This window comes from Episyrphus balteatus, chromosome 3 (assembly GCF_945859705.1).
Source record: "Episyrphus balteatus chromosome 3, idEpiBalt1.1, whole genome shotgun sequence".
In the NCBI taxonomy this organism is placed as follows: Eukaryota; Metazoa; Arthropoda; class Insecta; order Diptera; family Syrphidae; genus Episyrphus; species Episyrphus balteatus.
This window is the reverse complement of record NC_079136.1, coordinates 737,317-752,611: the sequence shown is the minus strand read 5'-3', so window position 1 is coordinate 752,611 and position 15,295 is coordinate 737,317. Positions and strand designations below refer to the sequence as shown.

General features: G+C 31.1%; 1 protein-coding gene across 3 annotated transcripts in view; it reads right to left on the bottom strand.

Annotated features, from left to right (window-relative positions):
• LOC129913354 (peripheral plasma membrane protein CASK) overlaps window positions 1-15,295 on the bottom strand; it is a 426,424-nt gene that overhangs the window by 348,640 nt on the left and 62,489 nt on the right. For all 3 annotated transcript variants that reach the window (XM_055991975.1, XM_055991976.1, XM_055991977.1), the window contains exons 7-10: window positions 10,154-10,225; window positions 3,480-3,655; window positions 3,169-3,291; window positions 2,920-3,067 (exon numbers count right to left, since the gene is read on the bottom strand). In XM_055991975.1, the coding sequence (XP_055847950.1) occupies window positions 2,920-3,067; window positions 3,169-3,291; window positions 3,480-3,655; window positions 10,154-10,225 (519 nt within the window). The remainder of the gene's footprint in view (window positions 1-2,919; window positions 3,068-3,168; window positions 3,292-3,479; window positions 3,656-10,153; window positions 10,226-15,295) is intronic.

Genomic DNA, 15,295 nt, shown 5'->3' with positions numbered 1-15,295 from the left:
AAAAAAAAATATTGTGTCAGTTGTCAAAGCTTTTTAAAAGAATTTTGAAAAAAATACAGTGGAACACAAGAAAACAAAAACAATCATGAATAAAAATGACGTTTAATTTTAAATATTTTTGAATTTGACAATTTTTGTTTGTTATTCTATAGAATAAATTATTCTTGATTGAAAAATTCAATGTTTTTATCTGATTGTTTATGAGCCTAATAACTTTATTCGTCGAACAGTTAACTGACTGTTTATTAGAAGATTGAAAAATCGGCTCTAAGTCACACAATTTTTGAGAGTTAAAAAAAACATGATGTTAAATTACTTTTTTGCATATTTCTTGCGACTTTATACATAATTGAATGAATGTTTTTTGCATTTGTAGGGTGATATTTAGACCTTTCCAAAACCGTTATTAAAAATGAAATTGGTCCATTTTAAGCTGATCTATTACAAAAAAGGTGAAAAACACATTTTATTTTTTTTTTTTTCTAAAAAAAACATTTTTTTGTTTTTTTTTTTTTAAACTGTTTTTGAAGTAAAAAATTATGATCTTTTTAATAAAAATAGTTTCGTGATGATTTTTTCACTTTTAAGCTGTTTTTTTGCAATTTTTTATTTTGATGATTCAAATTTTTACATAAAACGATAATGAGGCTCGGCACGAGTACGATAACTTAGGCGACAAGAATTGATAACGGTATTTTGTAGAGGAGTTCAATACAATTATTTTTTATTATCGGAGGAGGGGTCTATCTCCCCTCGTTTAGGCGGGAGGGGCAATTTTCTAAAATATGACGTAAGATACAAAAAAAATTATTAAAAATCAACGGCAATACTTACAGTTGTAACTGATATCTTTCTGAAAAGCCAGAATTGTACACTTAATTTTAGTTTTTAGATCAAATTATTTCAATTAATTTTTCTCGAAATAATCAACTTCAAAGTCAAAATTTGGGGGAAAAAGTTTTTAAAAAACACATTAAATACTATTTTTGCCAAGACTGTCATTTTAAATATGAAATTAATCAATGCAATAAACTGCCTCAATCAATTTCTTATCAAATACTGAAAACCAGATGCTTCTATGCCTTCTAGTTTTTGAGAAAATTGAAAATAATAAAATTATCTTTTTATCCGATTTTTTTGACTATTTTCCCCAATATTAACAGCTTTTTAAATTAAAAGTATCATGCCTTTCCCCCTTCGCGGGTTCTCAGGATTTTAACTTCCTTTTTGGGTCCTCTGTCCCGCTTCTCTTAGGCGATTTGAAATTGGTCCTTAGAATCTCGCGATTTTTTTTAATAAAAATGGTAAAGGTATGAAGTTCTTACTTTAACAAAACACTTTTTTGGGTTAAAAAAAAATAAAATTTTTGTATGAGCTAAACAATATTTACTCGTGATTCGTGGAAAATGGAAAAATTAGGCAATATTTGTTTGTTTGTTGAAACTATAGTAAAAAGGAAAGAAACTGTCGCTCACTGTCATATTTTATCACGGCCCTAAACTTGCAAAAATAAGAAAACCATTTTTTGGTAAGTAAGACCCTAAAACAATACCTGAATAACCTCAGAGCCAAAAAAAAAGGTTCGATCGCATTTCTCAATGCAGAAATTACTATCGTTTACTGCTTCACAGCTACCAAAACTTTTTTGAGCCTCGTCATCAATATAAAGAAGAAGAAAAAACGTAAACAAAGAATAATTTTCATTATTTTTTATTTAAATTTCATGGACTTTGTACAACTGCATCTAACTGATCGGCCCAACATTTTAATTCTCGTCATGAATATGCTCTGTTGTTTAGCCTTAATTTGAAAAATCTTTTAAACATTAAGAAAAATGAGTTAAGTAGCAAGGTAGCTCATTATCGGCTTCTTAACATCATCCTAAGTAAAAAAAAAGGCATACAAATCTCTAGAAAGGATCATAATTATAATCCTTTGAAAATTCGATATTTAATTATTTAATGAGGTACCTACTTCTGAAAATTAATTTTTTTTTTTCATTTTTTAATACCTTTAAATTTATAAAAATTTATATTAGCGCTTAAAAGAATAAAATCAGCGGTGCGAATAAAAAAAAAAAAAAACACCTAAAACTTTGCTTAAGGTCAGCATCAGGTAAGAGTACAAAATTTCCGGTGTCATAACCAAGAAATTTCATTTCAATTTCCTGTAACAACAAAACCAAAATCCCATAAATATTTTATCTTGTTATAAGAAAAATAAAAGGCGAACGAAAAAAAAAAATACTCTTTTGCACCCACAAAATTCCTTTAACACTGTTCTTTAAATTTATTTAAAAGAAAAAAAAAATAAATATAATATCAACACCCTCATTTTATTTTTATTCCTTTTTTTGTAAAAAAAAAAATACAAAAAAAATGAAAGAATAAAAAGAAAATAAGGTCAAGACCAAGACTTAAATAATGCAAATAACTCAATATCCAATTAAAAATACAACACATTCTGCCGGAACCACCAGCTTCCCTCGAACGGAAGTAAACATTCAAGCCTGAAAAGGGCTTCATTTTCCATTTTCTTCTTTGTCGCCTGTTTCCGCTCGTTCGTTCAGCTCGTTTTGTTTGTTCCTTCGTTCGTTCGTTGGTTTGTCGTTTATTCATGTATATATAGTATACTTTTAGGGTGCACTCTGTTTCACTCTGAATTTTCTAAGCAAACCAAAATTGAAAATTGCCTCCTTTAAGGGTATAAAACCCTCCCATGCCCCGACCATATAAAAAGGAATAGCAATAAGCATGAGAATATAAAGACCAAGGAAATTAATTTTCAATACTTTCCTGTCAAATGACAACAACTCTATAAAACCACACCGGGTTTTCATAAGAAAAATAAAAAAAAAAAAAAAAAAAAATAGTAAAGAAAAAAGACAAGAACCTGTCATTGTCCTTGTTTTTTACTTACTTGAGTCAGTGTCGGTACCAAACAGTGGATCCATTGCAATACCACCAGCAATAGCTTGCACAGCTCCTTTCAATTTTCTTCGGGCATTGTACCGTTTTAGCTCTTCGACAGTATCAGCCAAATGCTGTCTCTGTAACTTATCTCGATCCTAGAAGGAAACAAGCAAGACAAGGAAACACACAAAAGACACCATGTACACATCAAATAAAGGACTCTCTTTTCCATAAAACCGAAAAAGCAGTTACTTACTCGCATCCAGGGATGATCGAGGACTTCTGTTATCGATGGTCTATGATGTGAATTGGCGGCAAGCATTTTCATAACCAAGTCCTTGGCTGTTGAAGAAATCGATTTCCATTCGGGCGCTTCAAACTGTAAGAGCACACAGACAAAACGAAATGTGTTGCAGTGAAAAAGGACGACCAATTCATTGCAACAACACCCATAACCGCCGGGCGAACATAGACGACAAAATGGAAAACGCATTTGTGATTGTGTTTGCATTCTCTTCGCCTGGATTCGCACAGCTGCTATTTAGGTACACCATTAAGCAAACTTACCGAAATCATTCCACGTGCAATAGAATCCTGCAATCGCTTTCCCGATCCCAGGAATGGCAGTCGTCCTGACAGCAACACATGCAGCATTACTCCAGCGCCCCAGACGTCGCATCCTTTGCCATAGATTCGCCTTGAAACAACTTCCGGCGACATGTAATGTGGGCAACCGACACGACCTGCACATGTGAGCGCACACACACACACGAACACAAAAATAGATTAAAGTTATTCAGATTACTGCCCAAGAAACATGGCAAGAAAAAGGATTAAGTTTAAATAAAGAAAGCACATCAACTAAAGGAAGACAAAGCGTCCTGTTTTTTTTCTCTAAGCTAGAATTGGATCGGGGAGGAGAAGGAGGAGGTTGAAAGGACTTGTCTAAAGTCTAAGGATGGGAAATGATTTTCAATTCTTCTTCTTCTTTTATAGTGCAATTTTCATTTTGTGGCCAGCTAAAGCAGGGAAAGGTAGATGTGAATGTGTATACATTGTTGCATTTGCATATAGCCGGAATAGATAATCGGCTTTTGTGAGGACGATGACGACGACGACAAATAAGAGGGTTATTGTGTCTTTTGTATCCGTCCTCTTCTTTTTTTTTATATATCTTTTTTTGTTTATATGAAGAAGATGAGATGAAAATATAGTTTTAGCTGCGGGGAGAGTGGTGCTTCAAAGTAGGAGCGGATGCACTTATATTCTATGCTACGTTACAAGGATAGAGAGCGAGCAGCGTTCGCTCTTGGGAGAAATTAGAAATAAAAATGAAACAAAAAAAAATGGAAAAACTTTATGGATTAGGTGCTTCAACTTCAACACTATAATCAGCATAATTGAAGGGTACACATTGATACAGAGAAACAAAAACAGATGACTGGATGAGGGAATAGTTTTTTGTACACTGTGAACCGGATGTGGTATAGTGTGTTGCTTTGGCTAATTAGAATGTTGCAGCAATGGTAGAGCCCACCACATGTGACGAACTTATGAGTCTACTACACTGGCACAAGCAGAATAAGTGAATGGTGAAAGCAGATGACACTTTGTTGAGTTGCTAATTTTGGCCAAACTTCCAAACATAAGGACAAACTTAAATCAAAGCAATGATTAGAGAATTGGTCTTACTGGCAGATGATGATATATGGCAGTGAATCAATGGCGTTGAAGTTACAAGTGAAGTTATTTGTTCTAATAGTCAATTTCCTGGATCATGTGTTAAAGTGAGGAGATGTTAAACTTACATAATTATGTATAGGGGTATCGTAAAACTTAGTGCTGAGCAGATGGTCAGAAATATTGGTATCCTTTAAAGTCGTGGATCAGTTTTTAATTTTGTTAAATAACTTGAGTCATACTTATAACAAATTTCAACATGTTTTGTCTTTAATAAAATAAAAATAACCAAATTGAAAAAAACTTGCATAATTAACTCAAAAATGACTATAACGATATTTGTTTAGCTTGATTTCTTACTTACTCCAAACCAATTCTAATAAAAAATTTGTAACAAAAAGTCAATGTAAAAACTTTAAAAAAAAAAATATAAAAAATTAAGGTTTTGGATTTTTGAAGAAGTTTAATTTTTTTTTTTTTTTTTGGTATTGAAAAATACATGAATTTTTTTGAAACAAGGTATTTAAAGATATTTTGCAAGACCTAGATCACTAACGCACAGCAACCAGTAAATAATGAAACTCGTAAACCAAATACTCTTTACTGTGTATAGGATCAATAGCAGTTTTGCATTCTCGCAAATCAAATTTGATTATTTTAATTATTTGCGAAAATATCAGCCATTTGTAGGAGCACGAAAACGTAGTTCACAAGCCCTTTTTTTGCTAACGTACCCAGAACGCAAAACAACTTTGTCAGTCTGCGAACGTTGTAATAATGTCTACCATTTAAAATGGTACACAAAATAAGCTCGTAAGCTTTTACTAGACCTAAATTGCAAGTCTTCATTCATCCATTTAATTTTGTACAATTTGCAAACCATTTATACTGGTATTCATTTGTAAAAATACGAAAATAAATCTCGCAATCCATTTGTGAATATTTATGACGCTCACGTTTTTTTTTATTAAATTGCGAACATTTGCTATCGCATCTAGCATTTGTAGCGGTAAAATCTGGCAAATCATTACTTTTTGCTTTTCAAGATCGCAAATTTACACTATCTCAAATCAATTAACTTACCTGGCAATATTTGCGAAAATATCAAACAATTGTAGAAGCAGGAAAATGAAATTCAGAAGCTCTTTTTGACTTCCGTTACTTTATCGCGAATAAGTTTTTAAATCTGCGATCATTTGCGAAGATGCCTAAAGCAATAGTTCGTAAATCTTTACTACAAAATTCAATGTTACCTACATTTGCGAATGGAGCTCAAAAACTAATTTGCAAGGCTCAAATCATATTTAACAGTTGCGAACGAAATGGTAACGGAGTTACGAATAACAGAGGTACGCGCGACAGAATTACGGCCGTCAAAGTTACGCGAAACCGAAGTTACGAAAAACTAGAGTTACGAATTTTAAAGTTATGTTAAGCTATGACATGTGATTTTTGGGTTGGCAACAATTGCGAGGAACGATATGGAATTATGGAAATACAAACAAGAGATTAACATTTTTCTCATTGGTCAGAACTAAATGAGTTAAGCGAAAATGGGTGTTATTTAATCTTGTAAAATTTTGATTGGATACACAGAGAAAAATAGACCACATAAAGTAGAACAAAAACAATAAGATTTCTCTATGGTTTTCATCCAAGAAGGAAACCTTATTAAAACAATCGGGTTTTCCTTATTGTTTTAAAATCTGCAAAAAAATAAAAAAAAAACGATGACCAGGCTGGGAATCGAACTGGAGACTTCAAATCATTAGTCTCCCACCTTACCAGCTGAACCAACCTGCCATGAAAATATTGATCGCGATTTTTGTTCTAGTGCTAAGTTGCAAAAAAAAATCAACTTTTCAGTAAAATTTTAATAAGATTTTCTCTATAAAAATAATAAGAAATCTCCTTAAAAAAACCTTATTAATCGTTGCCTTATGAAATGTATGGAAGGTAAAACAATATGGCAATCTGTTAAGCTATGATTACACGGTCAACGAAATCGTTCAACGCGTTGACTCTCTGACGTAAAAATGACGTCACAATCTGTCCCAAGAGTGTCCATTCGTGTGATCGTCAACGAAAACTGTTGTCATTGCGTTGACCAGTACGATGACACTCGCGTTGACACACATTTTTGGGTCAACGCATTGACTATTTTCGATGACCGTGTAATCTCTCTGTCAATTTCATTGGGACGCGTTGACAGGGTTTTAGGACTGGGTGTCATCGCACTGACCCTGTCCCAGCGTTGACTCGGCAGAATTTAATACCGTGTCATCGTTTCATATTGACACTGTTTTTTGGATAGAAATGTGATGAAAGTTGGATTGGAAACTTTTTTTGTAGGGCGATTTTTTTAATGGTGTACCGTTTTGGAGGCAGGTTCTCATTTCACCTTTTTGTTGTTTTTGTTACAAAAACAAATTTTTTCGGTATGGTCATGGCATCCATGTTGGATGCAAATTTTTTTTTTTTACAAAAATCCAAAAACCATTTGCATATTCTAAGCTACATTTTAAGACCATTACCATTAACATTGGGTGCGGCGTTCCTATGCTATAAGCGTTTGAAGGTGGCCATATTGATTTTTTTGATTTTTTTAAAATCAAAAGTCGAAACTTTCTTATTTTTTTTTTCTAATTTTTTGGCAAAACTTTAGTAATTTTACATTTATATTTGTTCAACAATCTTATTAGAATTCATTTAAGACTTTTATCTTAAAAGTCCATTGCGTATATCTCGAAATATTTACATTTCAATGCGACCATGTCAAACAAATTTTCGTTTAATTTTCTATGAGAGCTTTTTTCAAATCTCATTTTCTCCGCTTTTTATTTTTACAAAATATCTTTGGAAAATTTAAATTTTTGCTTTGTTTTAAACAGTGTGATCAACAAAGTTTTGCGAGTCAACTCGTTGACACTGCTAAGTAAAGGTCACATTGACACACCTGCGCGTCAACGTAATTTAGGACAACATTGACGCAATAGTGTCAATCGTGTGATAGTCAATGTTTTATGCATTGACACTGTGAACGTTGACGGTGAGATGACAGAGAGAATATGTATTTTTTCTTGACGTCATAGAGTCAACGCGTTGACCGATTTCGTTGACCGTGTAATCATAGCTTTAGTTTTTAGCGGGTCATATTTTTCTCTGTGTAGGTAGGTATAGATATACATATATGGTTTTGTTTTTGTGAGAAGATCGCAAAAACGTTGAAATAGAAAAAAAAACATAAGTATACTTATGTAAGTTTGGGGGACATAATTGAAATTAACTTCTTATTTGTCCAACTAATATTGCACCTATATTCATAGCATATTTTGTGATACCCACTTTGTATATCTATATCTATCCAATCAAAATTTTACAAGATTAAATAACACCCATTTTCGCTTAACTCATTTAATTCTGACCAATGAGAAAAATGTTAATCTCTTGTTTGTAATTCCATATCGTTAATCGCAATTGTTGCCAACCCAAAAATCACATGTCATAGCTTAACATAACTTTAGAATTCGTAACTCTAGTTTTTCGTAACTTCGGTTTCGCGTAACTTTGACGCTCGTAACTCTGTCGCCTGTAACTCTGGTATTCGTAACTTCGTCGTTTTCCCGTTGCGAACCATATAATATGATGGCATTAATACTAGGCTCGCATACAATTCGTGGATATAAAGAAGGATCCAGATCGTAAGCCTAAACTATTTCCTTACTCTCAATATAATACTATTATTTGTATTTTTCTTATTTATGTCGTTAACGGTTATACAAGTCTACAAGGATTTTGGTTGATACAAATATATACTTTTTCTATGTGCTGAACTCGAATCGGAAACATTCAGAAACATTCGATCAGCTCCCGTTTTTTAAATATTACCGTTAGAAAATGCAAAAAAAAAAACGTTTTTTGACTACTATTTTTTAAACATAAATGTATGGAATTTATATTACTTTAGATTTCAGTTCAGCACACCGAAAACCATCAAAAAAAATAAATTTTGCTTTTTGTGGGGAAAATTTTGTTAAATTTTGTAGACCACTGTTATCATAATTTTAGCATAAAGATGGTATGCAAAAAAAAAAAAAGTATTCTCTTGTTGCAAAATTTTAACGTTCTTATGACTGTTTTTTTTTTTTTTTTTAATTCATTTTGTAGGTGTACCTACATAATTTTTTAATTATTTTTTAACATTTCTTTCGGTGCAATCCGTATTTATAGAGTATTCGGTGGAAATACATTATTTAAATTTGTTTTATTTTTTTTTGTTTGGATTTTTATTTTTTTTTTTTTAAGTTTGTTGGGTGTGGATTACTTGATTACTTAAATAATAATTAAATTAATTGTTCGTTAAAAAAAAAGTAATTTTTTGACTTAAAAAGGAATTAAAAAAGTTTCCGTAGGATCATGTATATCACATAATACAGACATAATTTGAACTTAATTGTTATTTGAAATGAAATTAATCAAAACAAAAATATATATATATTTTAATAGCTTCAGTAGGTATTTAATTTGTCAAGTCCTTACACATTATTTTTATTTTTTTGTAACTTGAAAGAATTTAAAATATTTAATTAAATTAAAATTTAATCTTTTCTCTCACACTCGTTATGATTTTATACAAACGCATATTAATATAGATAGAAATGAATCATTGATCTAATTAAGTAACACCGTATAGAGCCTTGAGCTAAAATATTTGTCACTGAATTTGTAAATCAAAAACGTTGACATAAATAACTAAATATTGATATTTGTGCAGGTAAATAATTGCATCTATTTACACCAAGTTTCGTATGAATTAATTTGAATACAAATCTAATTTGTCACGTCAATGCAAGCATTACAAAATCATTTTTTTTTTAAAGGACTTTGTTTTTTTTTTCAAAAGAACTATAGTTATCGATTCTGTAGATAATAAAGGTATGCTAAATACTAAATTTAAAATTTAAAAATGTCTACTTTTAGGCGTAGCACAATTTAAAATGAATTTATTTTGCAAAAGTTCTTCAAATTTTACTCAGATATAAACACATTTTATACATCCTTCCAGGGTAACCTACTAGGTTCACTAGTTTTTGTAGGTAATTCAGTCAAAAACTTAGCTAATTTTGGAAAGTGTCTGCTCTTCCATGAAAATGTGAAATCGCAATATCAAATTGGTTTTGTGAATTTCGTGAAATATGTGTGCTGAAATGATTGCATTTCTTTGAACTAAGTTTCTGATAAAGTTAAAAACATGATTAATTTCAAACAAAATGTGCGCAACTTTAAAAATACTTGATGATTTAAGAATTTCTACATAATTTTCTAGCAAAATATGTGCGAATTTTCAATGTCTTAGCGTTTATTTATTTTTTATTAAGAAAATGATTGTTTTAGATATTTTTTTTAGCTAAAATTTTACTCTTTCATAATATTAGATACATTTTTTACTTTTAGTGGGTAAATAAAAGTGTTTACAAACAAAACAAAAAATAAAAGCAAATAATGAAAACTAAAATGTTTGGATTTGGGGGTGTGGGGGGAGGCAAAAGTACTGCGCTTACCCTCCTCGTCAGTTTTTAAATAAAGCTTTCCTCGAGGTGTCATTATCATGCATTTGACATCCATATCTAATTCTGTATTTGTGTGTGTGTTTTTTTAAGTCGTTATGTGAAACATTTTAAACGACCGACGACAAAGACGACAAGGGTGAACGACGACGAAGAAAAAGAAAAAAAAAAAGAAATATGTTTTATTCTTTTAAGTTTTTTTTTTACTTTGAGTGTATTTCCTTTTTGTTTCTTTAATTTAGAAAATTTGTTTTTTGCATGTTTTTTTTTTTTTTTGTTTTGTCCCAGGACATTAGGAATAATATTTTTTTATGAAATAATAAAAATAACACAGACAAGAAAAATAAAGAAAAACGTGAAAGAATTAAATATACCTAGGCAGTAGGGTGGGAAAATAAAAGATACTTTGTTTCAACTTTGTTTCGACAAGTTAGAAGTTTACATATATGAATAGTTAATTTCCTAAATATGTATGTCAAAAGACCATAGTTTTTATTTTCGTCGTAAGTATATTTTGTTTAACCTTTAATAAAATACTTTAAAGATAGCGACATTATAACACCTCTTTCTCGTTCTATTTTGAGAACTTTCTCTAAGACTAAACCACTTATAAAAATAGACAAATAAAAATCAATGTGGTTTTCATTGATTGCACGTTGTTTTATGGTGGCTTTTCCCTCAGTGCATGAATGTCCTGATCCTGTTATTCAAGAAAATCATATTGTGTCTAGATTTGTGTCGGAATTTCTTCGATGGAGAACATTTTTGTGCTATTAAGGCCCATTTGCTGAAACTAGTCATAAATTTTGATCTTAGCTAGGCCGAACATAGCTCTTATGATTTACTTAGTTTATTCTAAGTTTCTAAGGCCCATTTGCTCATACGAGTCATAAATTTGATTCATAGCTAGGTCGAACATAGTCCTTGTGTTTTACTTAGTTTATTCTAAGTTGTTAAAAAAAATTTATGTTTAACCTAGCAATGTTTTACTTTCATGCGAGAAATCGCTGAGAACTTCAAATTCGAATGTCAAATCAATATATATGTCAGTTAATTTTATTTTTTTTTGAGCAATTAAGCTGAAATTTTTTAATAATTTTGTTGTTTTGTGGTTTTTTATTGCAAAAATTAATTAAATATAGTGAAACTGATAAAAAATGTGTGTTTGATTTGATAAAAAAAATTATTCATGTGATGGAAAATTTTTACAAATGTGTTTGTGTGTCACAATTAAGTGACAGAAAATTGACAAATATATGAAAAAAAATTGACAAATACTTTTGTAAACATTTAAGCGACCAATTGTATCATGGTTAACGTATAAAAGTGAGTTGACCATTCTTTAATTAATTACTGATGTTAATTTTATAGACAACATCATTTTTAAGGGATGTTATGGCTTTTTGCTCAATAAAAATTTCTTTTGTAGATCATAAAACTCTTATGTTCTACTATTTCTTGCCCCTAAGTTATGTTAAACTTAGAAGAATTTATGACACGAGTTAAAGTTCGTGCAAACGACTATGTAGAACTTAAGGGTTTATGTTTCACATAAAGATTTAAGTTCCGTTTCAGCAAATGGGCCTAAAAAATTTGTATGTTCAACCTAGCAATGATTTACTTTCATGCGAGAAATTGCTGAGAACTTCAAATTAATTTGTCAAATCGATAAAAACGTCAGTTAGTTTTTATTTGTTTTTGAGAAATTTTAGCAAAAAAATTGTTAAGAATACCTTTAAATTAATGGAAAAAGCTATAAATAGTGAAAGTCTAATAAAATTTGCGTTTTAATTAATAAATGGAATAATTTTAGTGAATGTGTTTGTGTTTTGTGAACGTATGTGTGTGTCAAAATAAGTGTTGAAAAAAAACAACAAAAGGGTGAACATTCTCTCAAAAAATTTTTCAGAGAATTTTTTGCGTTTGCAGATGGTTAGGATTTATAAAAGTAAGTCAACTCATATTGCTATACTTAATTTTTGTCCATTTTGGTACCAACGCATCATTTTTTGAGCTATATTCTCTCTTTTTTCTCTAATAAATATGCTTAAGTAGAACGTAAACTACTTATGATCTACTATTTCTTCCCCCTAAGTTATGTTTAACTTAGAGGAATTTATGACCTAGTTTGAAGTTCGTGCAAATCGCAATGTAGAACTTAGGGCCTTACGATTCACTTAAATATTTAAGTTTCGTTTCAGCAAATGGGCCTAAATGGTTGTAAAAGCTATGAAACTTAGGCCCATTTGCTGAAACGAGTCTTAAATATTTATGTGAAACATAAACCCTTAAATTCTACATAGTGGTTTGCACTAACTTAAAATTGTGTCGTAAATTGCTCTAAGTTTGACATAACTTAGGTGGAAGAAATAGTAGAACTTAAGGATTTTATGTTTTACTTACAGTATTTTATTGACCAAAACAGAATGAACGCGGCTTGAAAAATGTATGCATGTGATAAAAAAGGAAATAAATTATCAATTTAATATAAATTTACTCACATTCATTAGCATTAACCATTTACCGATGGTAAAATTTACAACACACATTTTTGAAACACTGTTCACTTTTTGTTTTTATATTGGTCATTTTAACTTTTGACAAACAAAAATATTTACAAAACAAATTCTGTCAAATAAATATTTTTTTTTATTAAATTAAATACACTTTTATTGCCACTTTCACTATTTTACACTTTTTTCTGCAATTAAAATTGCCAAAACAATAAATTTGTTGAATTATTTCCGGCAAATTGCTCAAAAACAATTCAAATAAACTGACGTTTGTGTCGTTTGACATTTTAATTTGAAGTTCTCAGCGATTTCTCGCATGAAAGTAAATCGTTGCTAGGATGAACATAAATATTTTTTAGAAACTTAGAATAAACTAAGTAAAACCTTAGAGTTATGTTCGACCTATCTAAGATTAGAATTTATGACTTAGGCCCCTATAAAGGTTGTCAAATATCAATTGATAAATAAACGATTAACTTATCAATTGATATACATTTTGGTATTACGGTTGTCCATTGATAAGTTTTTCTCTATTGTGAACAATGATCAAAATACAATTGTGAATAGGTGCAATTTTTGTTTTGACGTTTCGTCGTCGTTGTTGGTCTTGGGTTTTTAACTTGCGGATTGTTATTAAAAACCACTCACATATTTCTCGTGAGTCCAATGGATTTGAAGCATCGCGTATTTTTCTTCTTATAATGGCTCTCTTCAAATAATAATTCTATGGATGACATTATTCACTGACACTTGAAAATAAAATAGAACCATTTATTTCACAAAACTTATTTTATTTGACTAAAAATGTTCAACAATGAGGTTTTTTTAGTAAAAAAATATGAGAAAAATCTATCAGGAAGAAATTTGTAATTGATGGAAAATTTGATACATAGCAAAATTTTTGACATCTATAATACCGAGTTTATTAAAAGAACTATTCACAATAGATCTCAAATTTTTAGCAAAGACACAATTTACCAAAAATTTTGATAGTCGATCACGGTAATACCGATTCATTAATTATGTTGATAAATATCAAATATCGTATTGATATTTGACAACAGTAATGTCTTAGGTTAGGTAGAAATGGCTGTCAGGAAAACGACTGACACACTTAGACCACTTATTTGTCCGTTGTGATACCATAATTTTGCAAGGAAATTGCTCACAGAATAGAGGCCTTAGATTCATAAAATCCAACGATAACCTTTATTCTGGTATGTTTGACCATAATATAGTTAAATATACCTAAAAATTTGTTAAATATATCAGAAATCAAGTTAAATATACTAGAGTCAGCAATTGCACTGATAACGGCGAAAGAGTTGTGGATTTCTGCAACTCAGGTAGCACTACTTCTACTTCTAACTAAATTGACAATTAGCCGAAGTTTTAGTCTCTTAAGTGTTCGATAGAGACGATGTGCCGAAAAATTGGAATGAAAGCAAAAGAGTCGGAAGGCCAAGAAGCACATGGCGAAGAACATTCGAGGAAGAATCGGAGAAATTTCTGAAGAGCTGTAGGCAGCTGACATACATCTCAAGGACCCGTACAGGATGGCGCACAGGAGTAGTAAAGGGAATTTGCCCAACTAATAGTTCATAATAGTACCCAGTGATGCAATGGGTAATGCGATAGACTTTGACATCAAAGGTCTGGGTTCGAATCCCAGATTCCAACTTCTAATAATAAAAAAAACATTTTTTTCAATGGTACTGGCTTTTGCCAGTAGTCTGTAGTCTGTTCGGACTCGTCGCTCATTTGTAGGTCTTTAACTTGCTGCAAATTTAAGACACGATCATCGAAAGTGGTAATGCGGGTTCGTTTTACTTTACCGACAAAAAACAGCCATTCAACTTTGGTAACATTAAACTTTAGAGAGTTCAACATCGAACAAAGCTGTTAAGATCAGGGGTCGAATTACGGCATACGTTCGTTAACGAATGGTTGCTATGTGTCCCTATCGTTTTCTAATAATTAAATAGAGACAGAAATTAGTCAAAACGTTAACGTATGATCGTAATCGTGTGCCGTAATTCGACCCCAGAATTAAATCAGCTTATCATTTTTAATCGTTGAAGTTCGAAATCCGAAGAAAAGGGAAAAGGAACATGAAAAGCTAAGGGTGCTGCCTTCGGCGACAAAATTTACTGGATTAAAAGGAACAGGGAGAAAAAATAAAAGGGGAAACAAGACAGAGCCTTGCGGGACACCAACATTGATTTTGTAAGTTTTAGATTTAAATCCAATAAGACTTGTATTCAACAGTCCGAAAGGAACCTTCTAAGCCCATGATTGCATATGGGTCACTGATATCAAATACGCGCATTTTCAACAAGATAGCTTAATGCCAAAATCTGTCAAATATCAAGAGCAATGATCTTACTTTCTCCAAACGGATGTGAGATTTATTCCAGTTCTCGGTGAGATAAACCATCAGCTCACTGTCAGTCATTAAGAACCTTTCGTTCGTTCGGATATTTCTTAAGCAGATAGAATAGTATTAGAGCTAAGTATGTGTTTCTCAGTAAGTAGGTCGCTCATGCTTTGTCGGAACAGAAGAAACAAGTTACTGCACTAATTTTTGCAACAAATTATCTCAAGACACTTTAAATGCATTTTT